This window comes from Megascapheus bottae, chromosome 10 (genome assembly GCF_031878675.1).
Source record: "Megascapheus bottae isolate mThoBot1 chromosome 10, mThoBot2.hap1, whole genome shotgun sequence".
Classification (NCBI taxonomy): Eukaryota; Metazoa; Chordata; class Mammalia; order Rodentia; family Geomyidae; genus Megascapheus; species Megascapheus bottae.
In genome coordinates this window covers 60,902,545-60,929,717 of record NC_143518.1, presented here as the reverse complement: position 1 = coordinate 60,929,717, position 27,173 = coordinate 60,902,545, and the positions used below count along the sequence as shown (strand labels likewise).

At 43.9% G+C, this 27,173-nt stretch overlaps 1 protein-coding gene across 1 annotated transcript in view; it reads left to right on the top strand.

The window, feature by feature from the left end:
- Crb1 (crumbs cell polarity complex component 1) overlaps positions 1–26,863 on the top strand; it is a 110,309-nt gene extending 83,446 nt beyond the window's left edge. Inside the window, 2 exon segments of the mRNA XM_090341645.1 lie at positions 26,652–26,700; positions 26,703–26,863. Of these exon segments, the coding sequence (XP_090197771.1) occupies positions 26,652–26,700; positions 26,703–26,863 (210 nt within the window).
- Positions 26,864–27,173: the final 310 nt, after the last annotated feature.

Here is a 27,173-nt window from a genome sequence, read left to right as displayed (position 1 = left end):
TAACAGAATCAAAAAAACTCATTCTTGAGTTATTTAGTACAAATATAATGTTGTGCTTAATAGTTCCATATTCGATGGTTTCTATCACAAGACAGTGTTCTCTCCTAACTCAATTATACATGACATACTTTCCTATCAGAAGACATTCTCATTTATTATCACCTGATTTTCATTTATGTTTTTCATTTTGGTTGATTGGTAAGACATGAAAATTTGGAAATTATCATGAATTCTATATTCATATGTGGCTAAATGCAAAGCTATTTAAACGAATTGCTGCCGATTTTCCAATATATGACTAATACTTAAAGAGAAGCAGGGAATCACACACCCTATATTATTGAAAGAGGATTACTGTGTATTGACATTTAAATTATACTTTTCTAGTATTATTTCCTATTTCAAATGATCTTCTGCCTTCCAGCAAAATTATAGATAATACTTTATTTATTTTATTTTTTGGCATAATTTTCCCTTTTCCACACAAACAGAATAATTTATAATTGCTGATAAATTTTGTTTTGAATCTGCTGACTTTCCTATCAAATGTTCACTGGCATGATGTTATGATATATATGCTAAATATCTTTCTGTGGTAGATTTCCAAGGGAGACCTTATTTTTTGTTCATTGAAAGAGAAAACACTTTGGCACTGTGAAGTGTTTCAGAGCATTGCTATTGTGACAATTCAGAGGTCATTTTGTAGACGTGGCTGTGCCCTCATGAGGTACACTGGTATGTAAATAAAGTGTGAGGAAAACAAAGGCTTTGGAGTACACCCAATTGTTTCCATCAGGTTCTTTTTCTGTGAAAATAAGGCAAACCTAAAAATATCATTCAGAGGCAGGCGCCAATGTAATCCTCACTGCTCACGAGGCGGAGGTCTGAGACCCATAGTTCATAGTCCTCACTACTCACGAGGCGGAGGTCTGAGACCCATAGTTTATAGTCCTCACTACTCACGAGGCGGAGGTCTGAGACCCATAGTTCATAGCCAGCCGGGGCAGGTAAGACTGTGAACCCCCTGTCTTCAATTAGCCACCAATAAAATAGAAGTGGAGCTGTGGCTCAAGAGCCAAACAGTGCTCAAGGACTACACCTAAGCCCTGAGTTCAAGCCCCAAGACTGGCAAAACAAAACAACAGCAGCAAAAATAAATAAATAAATAAATAAAACAGACAAGCAGATGGACAGAATAGCAGACAAGAAAAGCAAAATAAATATATTCTATTTTATGCTGCAGTAGCCATAGCAGATTATAGGTAGCAAATCCATATCACGTGGAATTTTGGCAGTCATTTCACTGGGCGCCTATAGTTTTGAAATCTTCTTTTATATCTAGCTCATTCCCTCATGTCAAAGGATACTACAGAAGACATGGAGACAGTTGTCCCGCCAATATTTGCTTTCATTAAAATCTTCCATGAGGATTAGATAGACTATAGCTAAAGACTGTGTATAGTTTTCACATAATCCCTTCTAGTTATATCTGTGACTATGTATTTACAGGTCCTTCCAAGCATATTAGAAATATTGATGCACATTCCCTTTCTCTGTACAATTCTATTTTCCTTATCATTGTTGGTTGCTTTTTTCTATTTTCCAAATCTCTTATTGTCCTGCGAATTGTTACTTTAAAAAACATTACTGTCTCTTTTCTCTTGATTTTTCTGTATTTTCTCTTGTGTTGTGCTTGACTATGATTTTGCACACTTGCACAAACAGGATAAAACCTTCATTTTCCTGCATGTTCTGTTTCTCATCCTCTGTGAATACCTATCTGTGCTGGCCTCCTCTGTGCCTCACTCAATAGGAAACAAGATGAATTCCACCTAAAGAACAGGAGATTCTACCTGTGATTTCTTCAACCATCAGCCCCTCCCCACAAATGTCACCACAAATGCACACTGCAGAGAAATGTGACTTCTGGGCCAAATTTCCCTGTTCTTTCCCTCTCTGGTGAATGCCTGTGCGCTTGACACTCTAAAACTTACTGCAAGTCTAATTGTCTATATTAGTAGTATACATTGTTCCTGACTATCTGCACTAAATAGGAATATGTTTTGGATTTTGGGCCATCCTCGTGTGTGTGTGTGTGTGTGTGTGTGTGTGTGTGTGTGTGTGTGTGTGTGATGTAGTTGTTCCAATTAGTATTCCTTTTGAAAAGAAGAAAAGTAGAATAAAATAATTTGGAGAAATTAGTGTTTTAGTAGCAAGGAGAGACAGCTAAATCCAATTAGCAGTGTTAAGAAAGAAAGAGCTTCTGTGGGGAAGCAATCCCCAAGTGTGGCTCCTCTGAGCACCATGTTCACGCTTCCTGTGGCAGAATTCGAGGTGGCAATCAGAGTTGGGGCTCTTCTGAGGCTATGGCGGGGAGATCCTCTTCCAGATTCCTTGGTGGAGCTGATTTCCTTGCAGTTCTAGGCCGGAGGGCTGGGGTAGATGCATGATTGTCCCGCCAAGGCAGCTGTTGGCATCTGGAGGCAGCTCCCAGCTTCTGGACTTGACTGCCCATGTGCTTAGCCAAAGACAGAGAGATTCCAGTTGCTACAACACTACAGACCATCACTCTGGGAAGATCTCAGGTCACCACACACGTCCTTCCCTTGACCTTATTCTGTGGGTTGGACAACGCAGTCATCACACACAGAGGGGTAGGGAGCAAAACGCCAGCTCATGGAGAGCATGGGCTCCAACTTAAGAGTCCGCCACATCTCTTCCTTACTCACTTCCAAATGTTTTGTAACAGGGTCCTGGGCAGCACAGCTGGCTTTCCTGGGACTCTCTGTACTTCAGGCTGACTTTGCACTTGTGTTCTTCCTGCCCTCAGGAGTGCTGGGATCACCAAGCAGTCCCACGACGCTCTCTTTCTCATGCCCTGGGCTGAATTCTGCGTATTTCCCCCAGATCTACATTCTCATCCCTGACATAGCTTCAGTCCATCTACATGTAATTCTCAGATGGATTTTCGAATTTGAATGACCCTTCCGATTTCTAGACAGTTTTATCGTACTTTTATCCCTTTGGTCGATGGCCTGTTTTTCACTGAAGTGGTACTTCTTAATTTGTTTTGTAAGGCATTGAGAACCCAGACACAACACCTGCCATCCTAGCTACTTGGGAGTTCAAAAGATCACAATGTAAAGCCAGCGGGAGACTCTTATCTCTAATTGACAGCCAAAAAGCCAGAAGAGTGGTGGTTCAAGTGGTCAAACACCAGCCTCGAAAGAAAAGGTTAAGGGAGAATACCCCTGACCTCAGTTCAAACCCCAGTACTGACCACACACACAGAGAAAGAAACTATTTAATCATTTACTACTGGCTGTTCTAATACCTCAAGCTCTTGAAGAATTCACCCTCCTCGTTTTGTTTCTTTTGATTTTTTTTTCCCTCACAGCACATATTTTCCTTTTTTGCTTTGTCATCTTTTTGAGTGAGTGGCACTTGAAGAGAATGTTTTCCTGTGGGCATCGTTGTGTGCCGCTGTGTTGCAGTAATGGTGTTGGCTGGTCTCAGCTTTGACCTTTAGCTGGACAGCTAGCAGGTCTATCCGTGTGGCCCTATTTCTGTGCAGCCCTTTGGGGACCCGTATGACTTGTGTAACTATGGATTTGCACATCCAGTCTTGGTGAAGACAGTTCACAATCAGCTCAGCACTTTCCTTCTTGCTCACAGCTTCCTTCTCCCATCCGGGAGACACCTGGCCTTCTTGGGACCTTATCATGGCTCCCTTCTTACACATCCATAGTTCCTAAGCTTTGCCTGACAAATCTTTCTGGAACTCCTTGGACCCATTAAATGCTTCTAGCCTCCTTTCTCTGCCTGTTCTAGAAAGAAGCCTTCTCTGTTTTATTCCTGAATTTCTTGTGTTGCTCTGTACCTGTTCTTCACGTGCTGATCGTTGTGTCATCTAAAGCTCTAAATGTACCTACAGTCCCCACCGTGCAAGCTACATCCCTCTCATACACCCACCGTGCGCCACAACTGTGTGTGTGTGAGATCTCCATGGTGCTACTGCAACGCAAGCATCTTGGAACATAGCTTACTTTCTGGTCCTTCTATTTTAATGAGAATACATGCTTTATCAGGGATGAGTCTTCTCATAGCTGAAGGTGTCGATTATATAAATAAGGATGTGTACACTATGTATGACACTATCACAGATGTGTGACATCTGTTTAGTAACACATATGTGGACTTTTACTTCTGAGCTAGATGCTAAGTGGGATGGAGCTGACCAGTGACACTGACCAAACTTGAGACTAGGCTCTCACTAAACAATTTGTCAGTCAAGTACTGTTTCATGTACTCACCAAACTCACTTTAAAAAATTCATAACCACTCTCCTTTTTGTTTCCTTACAAATTTTAAGCACATTTAAAAATGTATTAAATTTTATACTTGAATCTGAGGATAATTATTAAGCATATATGAAAGTTAAAAGAAAGTAATGGTTATGTACTTTGGCTTTCTTGTAGTTTCATCAGCATACGTTGACTACTGGCATTGAAATCTTCACTAATTCCAAAGCTTGCTTCATGCTTGGATTGATTTGTGTTAATTAACAAGGGGATCTTTTTTTTCTTGTTTCTCTGCTTAGTAATTTATTTTTTGCCAGTCCTTGGACTGGAACTCAGGGCCTGAGTCTTTGGTTTTCCCAAATCTACCACTCTACCTTTGAGCCACAGTGCCACTTCTGGCTTTTTCTGTGTATGTGGTACCAAGGAATGGAACTCAGGGCTTCATGCATGCTAGGCAAGCACTCTACCACTAGGCCACACTTGTGGCCCTCTGCTTAATAATTCTTTTTGTGAGTTGTGGGACTTGAACTTTGGGCCTGGGAATTGTCCCTAAGCTTTTCAGCTCAAAGCTACTGCCCTACTCCTTGAGCCACAACACCACATCCAGTTTTCTGGTGGTTAATGGGAGATAAGAGTCTCATGGATTTTAGTGCCCAGGCTGTCTTTGAACCTTGATCCTCAGATCTCAACCTCTTGAGAAGCTATGATTACAGGCGTGAGCCACCGTGCCCAGCTTTCTGCTTAATAATTTGTAACCATGAGTTCTTTTATATTCTTTCAATCACTTTCCTCTTTTAGCAAGCAGGAAAATTAACTAAATCAATTCGCTAAATCAAAGCCCCAACTCTGGGTTTACTTCTCTGTGGCTTGACACAGTGGAAATGTGCCTTCAGCTCTTCTGTCTGTGCCCCTCTCAGAGTTCAGCCATGGTTTTGAGCAGCAGTCTTGTTCAAGACTGGGGGCTCTTCCTCGGGGGCTGTCTGCAGAACTTCTTTCTCTGCTTTCCAGCTGCTGCAGTGAATCTGAATTCTTTTCGCTGTTTGAAGCATTTGGTGTCGATCAGGGGCTGCACTCAGAAAACAGGCTTGAGGAAAGTTGCGTTCACCAGAGCCTTCCTGTTTTCTGAGTTCAAGTCCCCTGAAGTTCAAGTATTTCACCAGTGTGCTCAGATGATTGGTTTATTATTCTCTTCAGAGGTTAAGCCCAAAGATTGATATTGTAGAAGTTGAAATTCTTATTTTTAATTATATAATATATATAATTTATTACATAATATATTATTTATTATACTACATGCATATATTATTATATGTTATTATTATTATTACAGACCAGGGTTCGAGCTCAGGGCCTTGTGCATGCTAGGTCTCTGTTACTTTAACTATATTCCTCATTTCCCCAAATTCTTTCACTTTGTCTTTGGTTTGTGAAAGAAGGTTTTCTCCCTAACTTTTTCCAGGAAAGCCTTGAACCTGGGATCTTTCTACTTCTGCCTCCAGAGTAGCTGTGATTATAGGCCTGCATCACTCCCAGCATATAACCTTTAACGTGGTCTTTAAAAATTACCGCATGTCAAAGTAGTTATTTGGGCCAAAGTAAGGGTTGTGATTTTCTTTCTGCCTGGGGCATTTGAGAGTATGAGTTCTGTGATATGCAAAGGAAAGCATTGCTAACTGCCAGGGTCTGCCTCCCCCAAAGCATTTTAGAAACAGAAGATAAAGGAATGTTTACTCTAGAGAGAGAAGACACTTCCTTCCCGTATTTCAGTCCTTGGAGTACAAACATAGATCGTTCTGTATTGACAGAGCATGGAAATAAGTAAGACAAAGAGGTAGAATTTATAAGATTTCAAGTCAGCACAAGAAAAAGCCAGCTAGTATTAGAGCTCTTCAATCATTTGTATCAAAGTGCCCCCCCATCTCTGGAAACTTCAAATAATGAGGTATCTTCAAATGATATCAACATTTCAGAAACATTCAGAGAGTCCTAGTCCCCCGACTGGGAGAAACTCCTGGACCTGCCATCTTATGGGCATCAGGATGTGTCATCATAATGTACAATATTCGTGAGAGCACAATTGTGAGAAGTGAGATTCACTTCCTTACTTGAGCAAAGGGTAGTACAGAAAGACAAATAGTTGACCTAGTCACCTGGTACTCTAGAGACAGGCGGACTTAGGATGATACGTCTGGGATTTGCAGATCAATAAGACATTAGATCGTGTTATAAAAGAAATGTTTGCGAATAAGAAATCTCCCTGAGAATGTATTTTTAGATGCATTGATTTATTATGTTGGTTTGTCTGAGATTGCAAACCTAAGGCCCTCGGCTTTGTCTCACTCGCTCTGTGAAAGGCACCTTTGTGGTTTGGAGCAGGGGTAGCAGAAGTCTGGATGGCTGTTATGCATTTCCCACACAGGCACAGTCTTCTGGGCAAAGACCCAGAACAGCATCGCTGTACAATCCACCCCTTCCAGACAGATCCTCTTAATAAATATAAAAAGTGACTGGAAATTCTCCTCAGAAAAATCAAGCTTTGTAGAGCGTGTTAACCCAAGAGAATGAAGCAGAAAATGCAACACAGAAAGGCTGGGCATAATTTATGAATGACGGAATGATAAATGGTTTCTGAGCAGGCTGCAGAGATGCTTCATCAAGAAGACCCATGTCAAGGACAATGGCAGTGGTTCCTCACCCAGGGGCATTGGTTCAAGCAGAGCACTGACTGTTGGTCCAGAACCCTTCCCTGTGGCCAGTGCCTCTGGACTCTGTCTTTGGCCTGCAGCAAGCTGGCACCCAAAATGACATCCTGCTCAAATGACATCCTGCTCAAATGCTCATCTGAAATGCGACTGTCACTTACCACAGACTTTTCACTAATTAGCATTCTTGAGGGAGTAAACACAGCTTTAGATATTTCTCCAAATGGCCAACAGGTATTTGAAAAGATGCTGAAAATCCCTAAGCATCAGGGATATGCGAATCAAATCCACAAAGAGTGGCCATTAGCTTCCCAACAAGAGATAACAAGTGCAAATAAGGATTCAGAGAACTGGGGCCCTTGTGCAATGTTGGTGGGAAGTTTAAATGGAAGAGCCAATGTAGAAAACAATACCAGATGTCCACACAAAAATGAGGATGGTACAGATCTCCAGGGAAAAGGGGTGAAAAGTGCAGCAGTGGACCTCACTGGACGCGAGAGAAGGTGAACTGTACGACTGGCTGGTGGAGGTGGGAGGAGGGCAGGAGAGAGGGAAGGACTGGGAGAGAATGAGGAAATGGAAGACACTTTATGAGAGAAATTGTCCTTATTATCTGAGTCGTGTAACTGTGGTCCCTCTATACATCACCTTTTTAATAACACAAAATTAAAATCTGCCAGGTGCCAAGTGGCTTACTTCTATAATGCTAGCTACTTAGGAGACAGATCTGAGGATCACAATGTGAAGCCAGCCTTGGCTAAAAAGTCTGTGAAACTGTCATTTCCAATTAGCCAGCAAAAAACAGAAACTCAAGTGGAAGAGAGCCAGTCTTGAGTGGAAAAGCCAAGTCTGAGCATGAGGCAAAGTCCATATTCATTCGTGACAAGTGGTTGACATCCCTCTATGCATTCTCTAGGTCACACAAAAATTACTCTTCAAAACCAATATCTTTTTAAAAAAAAATTTTCAGTAGCCAGCGTCAGGTTGGGCATATAGTAGATGATCAATGTAGTTCAAAATGGCAGTTTCAGACTTTGACACTTAACTGTGTGTCTACATATTCTGCCTCCATCTCAGATTCTGAAGTGAAAATGGAAAAACGAGCACATAAGTGAGTGTAGAAATGGAGCCATGTTCCCTGCCAAACAGATAGGAGGAAATTGGTAGGGTTTGGTCGTGAGTAGCCATGCTGCCAGCAGTGGGGTGTTAGTGACAGGAAACCACACTCTTTGTGAGGTGATTATTCTGAGCTGAAGCTGAATTTCAGAGAATCACAATTGCTCACTTTTATGGAATTTATGTGAGTGCCTTCCTGTCCCAATCCCAGAGGAAGTCTCGATCCATCAAGACATGGCTGTAGTGTGATCACGTGACTCAGGCACAATCTGAGCAGCTGCCGGGTTCAATCCAATTCAACTTTGTTTCCACGAGAGTATTTAGTATATCAGAAGAGACAGAGTCCCCGAAACCTTACTGGCTTGCAGGAAGAAATGTCATTTCTCTTCAAAACAAATGAAGGGGCAGGGAGTGTGACCTAGTGGTAGAGTGCTTGCCTATCATGCACAAAAACCCTGGTTCGATTCCTTGGTACCACATACATAGTAAAAAGCCAGAAGTGATGCTGAAGCTCAAGTGGTAGAGCTCTAGCCTTGAGAAAATCCAAGGACAGTGCTCAGACCCTGAGCTCAAGCCCAGGAACTGGCAAAAAAAAAAAAATGAAGAATGGTGAACAATTAAAACTGAGTCCTTTGAGCTGGGCATTGAGAGCACATGCCAGTAACCCTAGCTATGCAGAGCATGGAAATAAGACAAAGAGAACGAATTTATAAGATTTCAAGTCAGCACAAGAAAAAGCAAGCTAACATTAGATCTCTTCAATTATTATTTTGCATCAAAGTGGACCCCTCAATCCCTGGAAATTTCAAATAATGAGCTATCTTCAAATGATACCAACATTTTCAGAAACATTCAAAAAGTCCTAGTCCCCCGACTGAGAGAAACTCCTGGACCTGCCGTCTTCAAAGCCAATCCTTTTAATCCATAAGACATGACTACTCAAGTTACTGAGCAGATATTTTATTTTGTTGCTTATTGCTCCTTATAAAACCTTCTTCTTACTTTTCTTTCCCTAATCCAAGATACTTTCTAAAACTTTCCAATGAAGAATTCCGGTTGCCCTACCTTACCCCTATAGACTGGTATTTGGCTTGGCTTGTTTCAGGAGTAGCCTAACCACACCTCGATTGTGTGTCTTATAATCATAAGGAGATGCCCTGTGTACTTGAAGCTCCTGCTCTGAGCCAGTATTTAGGTTATTGTTGTCTCTGTCTACTCACCCAAGTAGTAGGAACTACATGTTTTCCCCCATTTTACAGATGAGAACACAATAGGCAGAGAGAAAGGACAAAATATCTTCTCTGTGTCTATAAATTCAGCCCCTGGCAATCCGGCCTGGCTGAGAGGTGCTTCTCTCCTGGCCAGCAGTGAAAACTTTGATCCTCCTACTTCTGTCTCCCAAGTAGGATTACAGGCATATGCTACCATTCCTTGCCTTACCTGACTGTTCTCCTTTCTTTGACCAAGCGTTTACATTTGTGAGGGTAGTGAAAGAAGAAGCTGGGAAACAACTGCTTGAGTAGCAGGCTTCCTTAGGGATCACTGAACATGGCTTGCAGATGTGAGAAATGGAAGACACATAGATAAAACAGCTAGAGGGCAGATTGGTAAAGAGGCCTGGAGCAACACAACAGAGAATGAGCCAAGGTCAACAGGAAATCTGGGAAAGGAACAGATCCAGGACCATCTGGAAGGGTCACAAGTAGACAGGACCCCTGAGAAGCGGAGTAATGAGATGTAGGTTTCGACGCCCACATTTGTGCATGCACCTGAGCCATCACCACTACCTTTCCCCGCACACCTAGTGTTTTTCCAATTGTTCTCCTCTTTCTGAATTCCATGAAGCCTGGAGGTTTGGGCCTTCCTCTCCCACCCCTTTCTACTAAGTTATCTGAGCTCGCGCCATTGGCAGGCAGTAATGTCTCCAGAGAAATAGGCTGAGGTTCTGAGCTTCTAGGCAGGAAATCCTGCTTTGTGCCTCCAGCTATGGAGTCAAGGCCTCCTGCAAGTTTCAGGAGGCCATCTTTTCCACATGAGCATTTCCCCCACACCTTTGTTGCTTTTATACCTCTGGTAATTTGTAGAATGTAGGAGAGAGGAAAGAGGACTACAACTCTGTGAGCTATGAGATCAAATCTACCACAATCACTTCAAGAAACTATAATCTCACTGTAAAAAGAAAAAAAAACCCTACAAAGTATTTCCCAAACAACCAGTGCCTAATTTATGTGACTGAGTAAAATTCATGGAAATCTAATCACTGTGAGCTAGTGCAACCAGGGAAGTTTTCATGGGAGTTCAGGGAAATAAAGTAGGCCATGAAATATGAGGAAGATTATTTATAGGAAAGAAAGTAGGAGAGCATTCAAGAGAGAAGAAAATGTTCTCAGTAATGAAATAATGGGGAAAAGTTAGCTTGAAGAAGAGAGGCTTGATTGGAATGTGCAGAGGATGTTGGGAAATAATGGGTTGTAAAAGTGGAGGAAAGAAAAGGAAGGGATAGCTTGCAGGTTCACCTGCTTGGGTTTCTGTGCTGTCAAGTCAAAGAAACACTTCTGCCTTCTTTATTATCCTGTGGTCTAAGCCTGTACAGTGGCTTCTTATCTACTTCCTTCAACTTGTGACTCCTGCTCATTAGTTCTCACTTTGTGACTTAGTCTAGGCCCTACATCATGTGCTTACGGACTACAGACATGCATAGCTCAGAGTTCTGGAAACTGGAAAGTCCCCTGGGAAATGCAAGGTCACCCAATCAACAGATTTGGTGTCTGGTGAAGATCTGCTTCCTGGCTCACCACCTAAGGACTGAGTTGCTTTCTACAAGTCCCACCGACTTCTATCTTCTAGGTTGTGAAGTTTTGGTGTACAGAATTTAAGGGGGCACATACACGCAGGCACATACGTTTGCATAGAGCAGGACCTCACACCAAACTGATGGTTTTAGCATCACTAAAATTTTCCTTGTGGAAAATTATAGGCTCATGCCTATAATCCTAGCTATTCAGGAGAGTGAGATTTGAGGATCATGGTTCAAAGCCAGTCTGGGCAAAGACTCTAATCTCCAATTACTACTGAGAGGCTGGAAATGGTGCTATGGCTCAAAGTAGTAGAGCACTAGCCTGAAGAAAAAAAAATTAAGGAAAGGCACCCAGGCTCTGAGTTTAAGTCCCAGGATCAGCACAAAAACAAACAAACAAATAAAACTTTCTAATGATATTAGATAGTTTTCTTCCATCTTAGGGCCCAAACCAATACAACTTGTTTAGTGACCCAGAGGCTCAGTTTCTGCTTTTATAATACTGTTGGGAAATTTTTGTTAAATGGGTAGTTGAAGAAGTTTCTCTCTCTCTCTCTCTCTCTCTCTCTCTCTCTCTCTCTCTCTCTCTCTCTCTCTCTCTCTCTCGTTGGTATATTAAATACATACATTGTGCAGTGTTTTGTTGTTGCTGGCTAAAAGTTTTCTCTAAGCATAGTTTTGCTACTGAGTCTTGCATTAAGTCCCCTTTTAAAAAAGTCCAGTTTATTGCATTGTAAAGTTCTTCTTCATTAGCTAAGCTTTGGGGTCAGTGATCATTTGTTTCTCTCAGAGGACCAAAGATATGCTCACTCTAGGGAGGTCTGCATGTAATTGCATTAAGTCTCTGGCTTCATGAGAAACAGAACAACTGCCCTCTATCAGCACCAGTAAGAAGCAAGTCCCTGGGGGAGAAGATGACCGGCACTGCTGCCATTCTTATCATCTTCAAGGACACAAAATTGAGAGTATACTTTTACTCACTTTGGAACATATCCCAGTGGGAGCCAGGCATCAGTCACTCTGCTTGTAATCCCTGCTGCTCGAGAGGCTGGGATCTAGGGGGGCCTAGCTTGATACCAGCCCAGGAAGAAAAGTCTGAAAAACTGCATCTCCAAAATAATGAACCAAAAAAGTGGTTTCGGAGGCATGGCCTAAGTGGTAGAGCACCAACTGAGCATGCAAACTGAGTAAGAGTGAGGCCTTAAGTTCAAACTCTGGTACTGATGAGAGAGGGGGGAGAGGGAAGAGAGAGAGAGAGAGAGAGAGAGAGAGAGAGAGAGAGAGAGAGAGAGAGAGACTCATTATAAAGCAGATTGATCTACAAGACATTTCTCAAAGTGTTAATATTTCTTAATTCTACAATGACATTTTTAAAAATAAGGACCATTCTATATATAAAACCATAAATTTCTTTTTCACAAGGCCACCAATGTCCTGGGAACTCTGAGGAATTTTCTGAAGAGTTGTTCCAGGGGGAAGATGAGCAACAGAAATGGGAGAGAGAGAGAGTGAAATTTGCTCCTTGGCCCTAATGGGATCTGGTATCTAGTTATTTTTATCATTAAGTCCTGTGAATACTAAAGCTAATCACAGCAGGCAGTGTGTAAATTATCCTAATTTATAGTTTATTGAGGTTGAAGGTTGTGTTTGTTTGGCTGGTTTGACTGCATCGCTACTTAATTACCAATATAAATATTCTCAAGTTATCGAATCCAGCACAGGCAATTTCACTTAGCATTTTATCTGCAGAGCTCCAGGTTAGCACCATTGCGCTGCTCGTTCTCTGTGAGGCAACGTCGATGCATGATGGCGGCTCATTATTCACTTTTCTGCCTTGAAACAGAAGTGGGGCATTTCACAAGATCCCACCATGGCCAGAGCGGGCAACCATCTTCCCTTGTTTGCATATGTGCATATGAGACAGTTGTAAAGGGCCTGGGGTAGGTTAGAGGAAGATGTAGGTGATTCTATGTATGCATAGGACAAGGTGTTGGAGGGGGCTGCCTCCCCTTCACCAGCTGAAGAGGTCTCCGAGGGAAGAGCAGGCTGCATCGGACATTATCTCCCGTAGGACTTAACTAGAGGAAGGATACCATCTTTGGTGCAGTTTCCACTTTAAGATTTGTTCCCTGATGAACTGATTTCAGTGACTGCTGACCCCAGCTATCGCCCAGAACTCTCGCGCAGTTCTCGTAATGAGCAGTAGATTGGGCAGAGGCACACGCCGACGGAGGCCGTGCATCTACCTGGCAAACGTATAAAGAAGCACCTGGGTATCCGAGGACAGACACAGGGGCTGCATGGTGAAGTGCCACACCTGTTGTACAGGGCCACTTAGTTTGTCCGCTTGTTTCTTTTTGTTGTTATTGTTGTTTTAACCAATGTGAGCAAAGGTGATGGCTCCCACCTGCAGTGTTGGTACTGCAGAGGCCGGGGCAGAAGGATGGGGAGGTCAAAATCAGTCCACATGACTGGTGCTGTCCAGACATTTTTAAAAAGAAAACATTAGGAACCAGGTGTTCGCGGCTCACCACTGGAATCATAGCCACTTAGAAAGCTGAGATCGAGGAGGCACAGGTCAATGCCAGCTCAGGCCGACTAAGCCTCAAGACTCTTGTTTCTAAAGAAGTGAAGGGATGCCTCAAGTGCTATGAGGGAACACACCAAGCAAGAGCTTGAGGCCCCAAATTCAAGCTCCAGCCCCAGTCCTCCCTCCCCCCATACACACATAGAAAAAAAAGGGGAAAAAAAGCTATGTTGCTTCAATGGTGTTTCCTCAATATAGAGAAGTGCAGGTTTCAAAATATTATATCAAATGTACACCATACAAGTCCATGTACTGGATGCACCAACAAATGTAGGCATATGTCCTCATAAGTAAAAGCAATTTGCCTGGCAAAAGGCTGCAAAGCTAGCTACTTGGGGAATGGGGATTGTTGAGTTCATGGTTTAAAAGTATCCCAGACAAAGCAGTCCGAAAGATTCCATCTCAGCCACACCTTGCCACCACAGCTACTTGAGGAAGCACAAATAGGAGGATGAGTCCCAGCACAGAACAAGACCCTATCTCAAAAAATAGATAACACAAAGGAGTTGGTGGCATGGTTCAAATGGTAAAGTACCAGCCTAGCCAGTACAAGGCAGACTTTGTAAAGTATTATGCACATGAAGCCTTGTCTTCATTAATTTTGCATGTAGCAGTGCAGTCTCACCTGGGCATCAAACTTTCTACAGACAGATTGTGCCATTGCAAGGAAACACCTTAACTGCAACCCTATCCACTGCCATGTATTACAGTCATTATACTTTTATACTTTACATACTCAGATAACTTACAATACTCATTCATAGCATGAATGTACACATTTTGTTAAGAACAAATTATTTTGTTAATGGTGTGGGGTGTTTTTTTTAATATAATGTGTGTTTGAAAAATACACCTCAAATACACTTTCCCACAAATAATACTCAGGTCTTTTTCTATGCTTTTGTTTATGAGAAAATGGGAAAGTTTGATAGAATGGTTTTGAAAGAAGGAATATAAAAACAAGCAGTCCTCCTAGAAATCATAAATCGTTGTGACAATGGGTCAAATGTAGAAGGATTTCATAAGTTTGCCCCCAAATGCTCCTTCTTCTCCTTAAAAAATTACAAACTCCAGACATCAGTCAGACCCAAAAAAACTATGTGTTCTGAGTATCCAGATATAAATGTTATCATTTCCAAAAGCATTAGCTACCTTTACCGAGAAATTAGGCAATTTTAATTATGCAGACATTTCATGCTTGCCATCAAAGTCCAATTATGCTGATGTTAGTCAAACTTCCTGGTGGCACTGATTCAAGAACCTGCTGATGGAGTGAAAAACACACGGAAACTTGTTAACAAGAATACGATTACCTCCGTCTCAGCAAATAATGTGCTAAGTCCACACAGCCAACAGAAACCCTTTCCCAGGTTCCCTCTGAAGAGTTCCAGTTGGAAGGAACACATGGCTGTGATCTGGGTGCAGCACCTCCAAAACGAGCCGATGGCTTGATGGCTTGGTGCCTTGGTGCCTTGGTGCCTGCTACTGCAAAGCGCTCCACGCCTCTCTCTGAATCATGGCCTGGTGATACTGCTGAAATGGGAGAGGAGAACACATGTGTCTCCTCTCCAAGAAAGCACCGCGAGACACTTCCTTCCTCATTTCCTTGTTTACTTTCTTGATAGATATGCAGTGTTACAAGCCCGGGACTGAAAGTTGTGAATTGTAAGTCCCCTGATTCTTGCTCCTGTAGCATTCATGCTAACACTGTGGTCATCTGTTTACCAAGATTCAACACTCACCCTGGGCTCCACACCTTCCCAACACCTCAAACAACCCCCTTCCACCTTCCAGCCCTCCAAACCCCAGCCCTCCTTGTGGAAGCTTGTTCTCATGAATAAAGCCCTGAAAAAAAAAATTAAGCAGTCATCAGCAAAGCAGAAAGGCGAGACAGGCAGGCTCTGAAAGCACTCTGAAAATATAAAATCACCATGGTTACACTTCTCTCTGTCTGTACATATGCCAAGTGGGCGTATCAAAGTAAATCCCGGGAAGATTTGGGGTTCCGTCTATATGGCCCCGACTCTAGGGGTGCAGCTGAAACTGACACTGACGATCTATGGCTTGCCTGCAGTGTGACTCTGGATACATTGCTTACCTGTTTGAAAATAAACTTTGTATTACTAGAGTTTTCATGAGAATTACAATTAGGTGGCGTGTAAACGTTGAGGATTGTATTAAACCCCGTGGTTTGTAATTATGTTTCCCATTTCCCGAGACTCATCCCCCTTGGTTCCAAAATATTTCACAGGTAAATCCCATTGTCGAACCCTTCTATTAATTACAATAATAAATGTATGAAAGAAAAAAAAGAAAATGAGCTAGATATCAGAAAGATCGATTGGCAGGTTAGAATGCTCAAATAATCAAGGGCCTCTCATACATTTATTCTAGGTTCTGAAAGTAGAGGTGGGGAGGCCCCAAAAGAGATAGTAGTGAACAATTCCTCTTTCTCAAAAAGCTAAGTGGCAAAAGACCAAGTTCTAAGAAGCACTCGTGGTGTTTTCTTGCCTGGCCTACCACACAAAGAGGAGTGCAGGGCCTAGTGGAGCCGTGTGGAGCTTCTCTCCTCTCTTGGAAGTCCTAGCTACTCCCGTTGGTGTTACACCACAGCAGATGGCTGCCTTTTACACCCAGCACTGCTGATGGAATGCAAATGTGTTTCCCCACAACACTGAACATCCCTGGGCAGTGTCTGTAATCTGGGCTGGCCAGGCAGGGTGACCCTGAAGAGAACAGAGCAGGAACAAGCTTGCAGAGCTGGCATTCTTCCCAGCAAGCACGACTGGGGAGGAATTTGCAAGCCTGGTAACTCATCATGCCTTTTCCCCCCTCACTCCTAGTGCTGGTGTATCCCTGCACCTAAATGTTGGTTGAATCGAAAAGTTACAGGCACAAGGGAAATATTTTTAAAGGAGTGTTATTTATTCTTTGGCATAAAACAAGGTAAGTGTGCCTCCACGCAAGATCAAGAGACGTCATGTATAGATTGAATTCTTGATTCTAAGTCTCTTTGGGAGTTAGGAAACCAAATGTCCCTGGAATTTAGGTTATTTAAATTAGTGAAAGGGAACATTCTTTTAGCAATTATTTCAAAGGAGATTTAAAAAAAAAAAAAGGAATCCATAGTCAGTATGACAGAATATAAGAAAATCCCCCATTCACTGCCATTACCAAGAAATGAAACCTTGTATTTTGGAACCAATTATGGAACGAATATAGGATAAGGCTCTTTTGTTTAGATGATTTGCTTTCCACCTTTAAAAAGTCTCTTAGCTGAGTAGGAAGCATGGACTATAATTCTCATTTTATCAACACAGAAATAAAAAAGTGCACCAGTGGCAAAGAAGGCTCACGTAACTTGTCTTTTCAATATTTCAGAAATGAGCAGTACTCTCGGCCCTTCTCCTCCATGCTTTTCTTGGGCAAACATCTGAAATTTTCACTTCAAAAGAAGATGGAGACAATTTGAATGGCATTGTCACTTTCTGTATGTACCCTATAGACTTAGAAATCTGAAAGGATAAAATATCCACTGCAGTTATAGAGTCTGACCTGATTTGATAAAAAGTTATTAAATAATGGTATTTAATTTATGTGTAAATGAGAGATTTTATTTTGTAAACCAATTGAACCGTGCTGTTAGTGTTGTTGTTTGGTTGTTTTGCTTTTCCTGTAAGCCTCAAGAAAGAAAACTTTAGAGTGGGCCAGATGCCATTGGCTCACACCGGTAATCCTAGCTACTTGGGAGGCTGAGATCTGAGGATCGAGGTTCAAAGGCAGCCTGGGTGTGAAAGTCTGCGAGACTTTTATCTCCAATTAAACACCAAAAAACCGGAACTGGCATTGTGGCTCAAGTGGTAGAGCGCTAGCCTTGAGTTGAATTGCTCAGGGACGGCACCAAGGCCCAGAGTTCAAGCCATACAACTGACAAAACAAACAAACAAACAAACAAACAGGAACGTTAGGGTCCTTTCATATTTATTATTATTATTACTATCATTATTATTTCTGTTTAGGCAGTTGTATAAAAGGGTTCCAATTTAACATGCCAGTTCATGAGCACAGTGCATTTTGATCTGTATCTCCCCTTCCATCTCTTTCTCACCCTCACCTACACCAATAGAAATATGTCCTTGTTTGGAAATGTAGATAAACTGTTGGGTAAAATCAACCATAACCTTTTTGCTCATTTTTCATCTTTAAAGCTAACATTAAAAATTCCAAAGTTTTCCAGATGATTTCTTGAGAATTTGAAAAGTCCAACTTGTGAAAGCCCTGTTTAGTCCTTTCACTAAATAATATTTTAGTAAACCCACAGCACTGTGAATACTTCTGACTTTGCCCGTGGCCAGACACTCCATATATAGGCATGTAGGAACTCAGAGATTCTCACAATGCTCACTTTATATCTATTCAGGCCCTTAGCTCCACAGACTCCTTCTGTGGATAGAAGCCTCAAACTATTTGGAAGAGGGAAGACTGCACAGGCAAAAGCTTCCCTTTAAAGCAGACTGTCTTTTATCTTCCACAAGGCAGAGTTTAAAGCTAGAAGACTGATAATTTGATGTAAAATGCCAGTGACAACAGAAATAGCTACTCCTGAGATTATTTAAGGGAAGGCCTGGGTCCAAAACCATCCATCAACACAACACTAGAAGAAACAGTTTTATTTCTGTGTTTGCTTTTAAAAATAAGAATAAATGGCACCATAGATTATATAAACAAGGACTTCCTTGACACGCTGTCCAAGTTAAAGTAATATATATTTTACATGGATGACTTAACGGCGTACTTTATCACCTCTGCAGGAGGAAGCCAATTCAAGTCAGATCGATAAAATACCACCTCCAGAACTGGGCCAGCAGCAGAGCTGACACGGTGTGGCAGGCAGGGTCACTTCTGCTGGGTTGGGACTTAGCAGGCAATGGAATTGTTCACTTCTGGAAATGGCCACGTTCCGTTTGTGCAGCCAAAGGGGCCTTGCAGTAGGCGCTGGCTGGGTGGGGAGCATGCTCGGTCTGGTGATTTAATGCAAGACTGAGAGAGAAACCAGACTCGCCACTGCAGAGCTGGTGCTCCTGTGCCTCACAACTGTTGGGAATTAAACTCCAAGTTAGAGGCTACTAGGGTATCTCATTATAGGAGGCTAGATTATTGGTTTTTTTTTTCTTCAGAGGCCGGAGTCTTTGCTGAATTACTGTGGGACGTATTGAATGTAGACTTGGGCCAAATAATTTTCTGATAAGTTAACCATAAATCTTCAGCAAAATAAGCATGGTGTTCTCAGCGTATCTGTAGGCTTTTTGATCATTTTTATAGCTTTCCTTTTACTGGTTAAATTATCCTTATACTCTCCGAAAGACTCCTGACACGGATTAAGTGAACATGAACCAATACGCCTTCATTACTTTGGCAACTGCTTTTGATTTGGGGAGCCATAAATATGATGGCATAGACTAGATTACCTTCGCGGAAGGAATATGTGATAAGCCAGAGGATATCCGGGATTTGGAGTTCGTTTTCCTGCATCATGTGAGAGTAAAGTAATAGCAGGCATTCTGTGAGCATTGCTGGTTGTACAGTGGGATTCACTGTGGCATTTCCATGCACGCACACGGTGGGCTCTGACCAAATTCATCCCTCCATAGTTGTCTCTTCCCTTGTAGAACCATTTCAGCAGGTTTCCTTGTTCTGTTTTCATACATGTTTGTAAAATGACTTTCTCTCCACTGTCTTTGTTTGCCCTCTTCCCTCTTCTGTTACTCATTCCCACCCCCGTCCCTGGCATCATTTTCTCCAGTGTCTTTTGTGCCTGCACATTAACCCCCTCCATTGCTCTCCCTTTCGACATTTCCACTCCTGTAGAACACACTAGCTTTCAGTGAGTTTCCTTGTGCCATTTCTACACACAGACACAATGTGTTTCTACAGCTGGCCCCTCCTCTGTGAACCCCCTATTCTGCATTTATTCTGTGTTAGATGTATATCAGTGCATACAGATGTGTGTTTGTCTATAGATAGATACAGAGCTGTTATATAGAATTTTTTTATATAGAACTAGAGACATTGAACTTTTAGAACTAGACTCTGTATGTGAAAGAAAATCTATATGGCCCCTGTCCTTCCACACGTGGTTTACTTAACATGGTGACCTCTCCAGTCCTCTACCTTCTTGCAACTACGATCATTTGCTTCTCCTTTATGGCTGACTAGTACTTGATTATTAGGTGTTTTTACTACACTTATTTATTAGTGTGGGGCCCCCAGGCTGCTACCATAGCCTACATATTGTGACACCTGCTCTGTGCTTGGATAGCATTTAGTGGGCAGGGTTAGGACCAAATATGTAAGGAAAGCAAGACATGATGTGATCCATATCTTTGTACCTAAAAGGAGAGGTAAAGCCATGAACCAGAGAAAGATTTCCTGTGCAGTAAAGTGTCCAGGAGAGAGAAATCAGCACACTCTAAAACAACTCCCCAAAAGAAATGGATGATGGAAAACACTGTACATTTGAGATTTGAAGGAACCATTTCCCTTATAAAAATATATGCATATAGTCTGGGAGTTTGGCCTATTGGTAGAGTGCTTGTCTAGCACACACAAAGACCCAGGTTCAATTCTTCAGTATCACATACATAGAAAAAAGCTGGAAGTGACTCAAGTGGCAGAGTGCTGGCCTTGAGGAAAAAGCCCAGGACAGTGCTCAGGCCCTGAGTTCAAGCCCCAGGATTGCATATATATATATATAAATTTTATATTTCTTATTTTTTTGTTGTCAGCCATGGAGGCTTGAACTCAGGGCCTGGGTACTCTGAGCTTTTTTGCTCCAGACTAGCGCCCTACCACTCTGAGCCACAGCTTTACTTCCGGTTTTCTTGTGGGTAACTGGAGATGAGAATCTCATGGTCATTCCTGCCTAGGCTGGCTTTGAGCTCTGATCCTCAGATCTCAACATCTTGAGTAAACAGAATTACAGACATGAGCCACCAACACCCAGAAAAACATCATTTTTAAAGTATTTCTTTTCCAATCTCTTTGGAGAAAAGTCAAACTGGAAGAGAGTCAGGGAAAAAAATACAATGAACACATTTACTTGTCACTCCGATTAACCAATGTTTTCACATTTGCCACCTTTGCATGAGTTCTCTCCCTTCTCCCTCTCTATCCCGTGAGTCGCCTTTCACAGCCTCTAGCTGGGGGTTTTCCATTGACCCTATAATGCCTTCTATTGTTTTGTCTGCATATATATTTTTTAATCCAAGATAAACCAATCACATTTGCTTGTCATATGCCATGTTTTTAGTATTTTTTAAATAGTCATAGACCACTTTGATTCACTTACCATTAAATACCCTATTGCTTTTGAAACTATGTTTAAACTAGATTGCCACAGATATAGATCGTGTATCATCATCTAACGTGTATCATCATCTAACGTGTATCATTATCCAACGTGTATCCCCGATGGCAGAGACAGAAGCTCAGATCTCTTCTTGTGCTACATAAAGGAGATGAGGGCTTAGTGCTTCCCTAGCTTGCACGGAACCCTGGGTTCCAGCCCTACCAAAAATGCAAATTAGAACATAATTCTTAGTATATGTTCAGAAAATTAAAATAATGAAACTGACATAGTTCAAATAACCACTGTGGTTCATAAAGAACGGTAAAGAATCCAGAGAAAGTATACATGACATTACCCTTCAGTTAAGTGTGTGTGTGTGTGAGAGAGAGAGACAGAGACGGAGACAGAGAGACAGAGAGAGACAGAGAGATAGAGACAGAGACAGAGACACAGAGACAGAGACACAGATAGAGACAGACAGAGAGAGACCTAGAAGGACAGAGAGGGAGGGATAGAGAATGAAGCTCCACACGCAGGTTAGGGAGACACTTCCCTGGCATTGCACGTTGGCATCTATCTCTCTCGGTGCCTGGGCGAGGCCTCTGCCCCTCTGCATGGCTTCCTGGAGTAGGAATGACCTCCTCCTGGCAGCCATGCCCCTGTTCTTCATGCTCCTTGCAGGGTGGCGCTGGCTTTGGCTGAGAACCAGGCTTCCTGTGTTCACCTTCTTCTCCTGGTAACTTCCTTGGTGACCTCCAGGGCCGTCTCGAGGCCTTCCCCTCCCCTTCCCTCACACTCACCCCTAAGGGAGCCCTGGGTTGTGCTGGGCTGAGTGTTCTCCTCCACAAGCCCAGAGGTGTTCTCTACGACCTTGACAGCAATCGGTGGAATTAAAGTGAGTGAATGAGGGCAGGGACGCACGAGTGAGTGGTTTTCACCATCGAGGAACCTTCTGGGCTATCTGGGCCACTCCTCGGGACTGAAAATGAGTTGAATAAGGAAGTACAACAAGCAAAGAACATTACAAGCACATTGTTCGATAATGATTGATTGGCCACTTTGTGCAAAGCTGGGCGTTTTGTAGTATTGGAAAGTTCCAGAATAAACAGGTACTCGTTCATGGCAGTCCTGGGGGTGGGGGCAGAATTTGGCATGAATCACAACAGAAAAAAATGCACTCCATGAGCCCTCCAGGACAGGCAAGACAGGCCGGACGCATGAGGGACACAGGGACAGCGGCCTTCAGGGACGCTCGGTGTTCTGGAGGACAGAGAGGCCTGGTGGGATAAGGAGGCCTCCTGGTGAAGGGGACGATGGGAGCCAGGGCTCGACGAGGCGGCGAAGGGAGTCACTTTCCTGTTAGCCTGGTCTGCCTCCCACGGGAATGGAGTCTCCTTACCACACAACCTTGGCTTCAGTAAGCAATTGGGGCTTGACTCCGGAAGCTTCTGGTGAAGCTTGTGTGTGTGTGTGTGTGTGTGTGTGTGTGTGTGTGTGTGTGTGATGCGCAAGCACATACCCATGCTGTTACTGGACATTGAGGTTTCATTTAGCTTTTTTTAAATTTTTGCCAGTCCTGGGACTTGAACTCAGGGCCTGGGCACTGTCTCTGAGCCATAGCTTTATTTCCCTCATAAGTTTCTCCAGCCCCCATAGTCTGTATGAAGGATGTAGATTCTAGAAAAAAAATGAGTTATGACTCTAAGCTCAATTGTATAGATTCAGAACTCTGTAAAAATGCAGAATTATAGGGATGTAGAAAAGGAGAAATGGGAGCCTAACATTGGCTCGGATTGGAATAGAGAAAGGAAGCGGTAAAGGGACTAAGGCTGAGAGCTGGAAGTGCCAGCTGCTTGTATTGGTAGGACTTAACACACCCTGATTCTTTAGTCAGCACATGCTGGTTTCTAAAATGATATTTTTTTAAAAAAGAAAGAAAACGAGAAGAAGGAAGAGGAGGGTGCCTGAGTGTCGAATCTGCTTTCCTGACATCAACCCAAGCCAAGAGGTTGTCTAACAAGTCACCTAAAAGAGATGAAGAGAATAATTAGCGTGTAGAAATTATAGATGGCTGTGTCTTCTCTCTCTCTGTGTGTGTCTCTGTCTCTCTCATGTCGAGGGACATCTCCTACTCAGTCATGTGATAACATTCCCAAGTGGGACTTGAGGGGCAGCGGAGAGGAAGGACTACTCCCCAGCTGTCCTCAGGCCTCCCAGAGGCCTGCTCCTCTCCATCCTCACCTCCCCACTCTTGTTTGCCAGCCATACGCCAGTGCTGAGGCCTCCGCTTCGCTGGATTCCAGAGCCACTGCTTCCATTCCTGTCTGATGCAGTTGAGGCTCTGAAAATGAAGGTTGATAACACCCACAGTCCTCTGTGGTGCTGCTGGAGTCTGTAAATGTCACCTCCCTCCCTCCGTGGAGTGCAAGTCCTCACGACCCCCTGTGGGACGCCACCTGCCCCAGGGAGGGCGAGACCCAGGGACACAACCTCACCATCAGGCAGCTTCCATGATAGCGGAGAGACAGGAAAACCGGTTGGTGTCACAGGGTGCTTCGTGCTTGAATAAGTTGCAGCTGTTTTCAAGGGTGGTCGCCCCCACAAAGTGACACAGTGCCCCCACTCCTACCTGTGGGGCCCTGGGGAGAAGTCAACTTGTTTCTGCATGGAAGATGTCGGTGGGCCTTCCCCAGGGTCAGAACAATAAATTCACAAAACAGAATGAACCCTAACTGGGCTTGGGCTCAGTTCCTGCATGAAAGATAATATTTTATTCGTGAAGTTGTTGTGTTCCAAGGAAAACAGTCGTATCACTCTGCCACCTGCTTCTAGAGAGCACAGGAGAGCAGCATCTCCAAACATGCGACTGCCTCTAGGCTTCTGCAGAAAAGCTGGTGTCTGAGGTGGGAGAGAGGCTGTGTGACAGACCCATGGCAAGGACTCCAGACTCAGAGCCGGGGCTGGCCGCCGCAGCGCAAGGGCCTAGCCCACGTTTCCAGTTGGCCTGGAGCTCATGCGGACTTCCCTGTGGTCTTGCTTACTGGAAGCAGGCATGTGGATTCCCCTGTCTTCTCACCACCATCGCAGCCTGTCTCCCGCCTGGCGTACTGCCCTCCGGGGACAAAGATATGAACCCAAGACAGCAGGACATTCCCGCACCCGTCTGTAAACTAGATGAGATTCTGCTCCTTACTAGTTCCCAGCGTTTCCATGGGCTGGGATGGAAACCAGGTGGGAAAGTTCCAGAAGTCACACAGCTCACAGCTCTCCTGAGAACCGCATCAGCAGAGCTCTGAGGCACCTTCACCAGGTGGTGAGTGGCAGAGGAAGGCTTGCTGTCCAGTTCCTTCTGCTTTGAGAGAAATTGACCACTGCCAGCTGCACCTACCCTGCCCAGGGAGCGGGGCAGAGTGGACCCCTGTGTTCTCAGCCATCTCAGACATGTCTTGCACGATTGCAGGGTGGTGGTAGGAGGGAAAATGGGCCAGATGAGGAGATGGGCTGTGCCAAGGAGAAAATGGTCCCTGGCTGCAGTTCAGGTCCCCGCTCTCCCTGCCCCCTGCTGCTCTCAGGAAGAGGCCTGTGGATCTTCCCAGGAGACATCTTGGCCTTCTACTGATGAACATCTGGCAGAATGGACTCCTTCCCTGTGCCCTGGGGGCTTCCCAGGGCCTCCCTTCCGCTTCTCAGCACCTTATCTCCCACCCCCCTCTTCTAACTGTGAAGTGTACAGTGTGTACTTATGGTTAAAAACTGGCTGTTGTTATATCCATTTTAAAAACAGAGTTCTGGCACCTATTCAATATTACTATGGAAACGTCTGTTTCTGGCAGCTCACCGATAAGATACGGTTCAAGGACTGGGGTCCGTGTGGGAGCTTTAGAAGCAGCCCTAAACATGAAGATCCATGGTTCCCTCATAATTCACAGGAAATCTTAAATGTGGAATTTCCTTTTCTTTTTTTTTTAACTTGGGTGAGGAGAGTTAAAGAGGTATCTTTATTTTGATTTTTGACAGGCAAATGGGAATATTCTATGTGAGTTTTGAAGACACAGGTTTGAAGACACATTTCAATTTGTCACTGATTCTTGGGAAGGTCTTTGTTAGTCATGTAGTACACGTGTCATACACTTTCAGGAACTCACATGCATAAGCTGGACTGCAGCCTGTAATCAAATGATCACACACACACACACACACACACACACACACACACACACACACACACGCACAAACACATTGGTCCTGGAGCTTGAATTCTGGGCCTAGACCCTGTCCCTGAGCTTCTTTTGCTTAAGGCAAATACTCTACCATTGAGCCACTGTGCCACTTTCAGCTTTTTTAAAGACTAGTTTATTGGAGATAAGAGTGCCTGTGCTGATTTTGAACATTGTCATAGAGCCATTTTAATCCCAAAGATTCTTATAAAAACACATTAGGCCATTTTATTGATGAGAAGTAAAACTCAGACTAGCAACTGTTTCAATGAAATTATTTCTATACACATGAATAACTCCAATATTATTTTTAAAAAAAACCTTGAAATTACTGAGGTGTCTACCCATATACATCTGATTTGATAAGAGAGAGGAAGGAATGTTGGCTCAAGCAGTAACAGTGTCAGCTCTTGCATTTTCTCCCTTTAAGTCAAAGCTTTAAAGTTTCTGCCACCACTTACTTGCAAGTATGAAGTCACATTTCTCAAGAGATCCTGTCTGGTTTTCATAGAGAGGGAGAGCCGCTAACCAGCTCTGTCTCCAGGACGCTCTCCCGAGCCCTGCTAACCAGCTCTGTCTCTAGGACACTCTCCCGAGCCCTGCTCGTGAGGAGTCAGGTCTCCCTGTCTTTTCTTCCTCCCTAGGCAGGCTCTTTTTGGGTTTCAGAATTGGATGAAGTGCTCAGTACTCAGTTCTTGAGGAAGCAGTCGATTCTGGCCGGCCTGAGGGATTGCAGCTCCCCTGCCAGCCCCAGCCCCACAATGAGTGCCATCTTGGCATCTCCGTCTTTCTCAAGTTCACTTCGAAGGCTGACATTGCCCAAGAGGAACTGAGCTGGAACCAGGCAGCCAAAGGCGAATGGTGGCCAGGGTCGCGCCTAAATATTTCTGTGCAACCCATCACAGCCTTCTGCCGCCCATCACTCAAGGGTTAACACTGAATTTAGCGGGGGAGGGGGGCGAAAAGCTTTCTGAACACCAGAACCAACATCAAACAAGCAGTGTGCACTTTGAACACCTGAAAACCAGGCAGGCCAGGCCCTGCTGCCTCCTGACAGGACTCCCCCTGCAGCGGTGCTCTTGGGTGCTGGGCTTGAGTATTACATGTTTTCACAAACACTCAATTAACACATCCAATCGAAGTGATGATGATGGATGCCCTCCAGGGATCTTTCCCACAGCCCCAGCTCATTTAACTGGTTTCCTTCCCACCAAAATGTCTGTAAGACAAACATTTTTTTAAGTCCAGAACTTTGGACAAGGAAAGGAAAGAAAATCACAAACAATGGAGCCAGGCACCCCTCCCTGCCTTTGGCCCTGGATATCTCCTGAGGGCGGTCACTAGGATGAAGACAGAATAGACCAGCAGGTGGCGGCTGCCTCTGCCCTTCTGACTACTCTGTGTGTGATCATTTCCACGTAATCTCAGCATGAGGACAATCTCCATTTCCTTTAGTGCCTTGGTCCTTTCCACAGTGCTGAGTGGAACAGATTTGGGATTGCTGGCCTTCCCTCCGGGGCAGCGCTGGGGTCCTGCCACTCGCCTTCTCGAGAACTCCTCTGTCATCAATGCTGTCCTTTCAGTTGGCAGATGACTTGGCCTCAGATATGTTCCTGGCCGTGGGTGCGGTGACGTCGCCCTGCTGTTCCTCCTCCTGCTGGCTCTGACTGCTGCCATCGTGGCTTCCAACCAAAGGGCAACTCGGGGCAGCTACCACCCCAGCCGCCAGGAGAAGGAGGGCTCTCGTGTGGAGATGTGGAGCCACGCACCACCAGCCGTGGAGAGGCTGATTTAGGAGTCACGGCCCTTCTGAGGCAGGACTCATCCACGTTCTGCTCATGCTCTTCAGCCACCACCGAGGTCACACTGGAGCTGGGGAAAGCTTGAACCACTGCCCTGTGACATTCACCAGCTAGAAGAAGACAACTGCATGGCTGCCATTCTCTTCAGGCTCACACTTCGCAACGATGATCCCGGGACTGTATCTGTTGGAAAAGGCTCAGTGACTAAAACCTAAACTTACTCTTTGCCACCCAGGGACAACTCATCAGGTTTGGCAGTTAGCAGGCAGCCTCCATTTTCTTTTTACACCAGAACTGTAGATG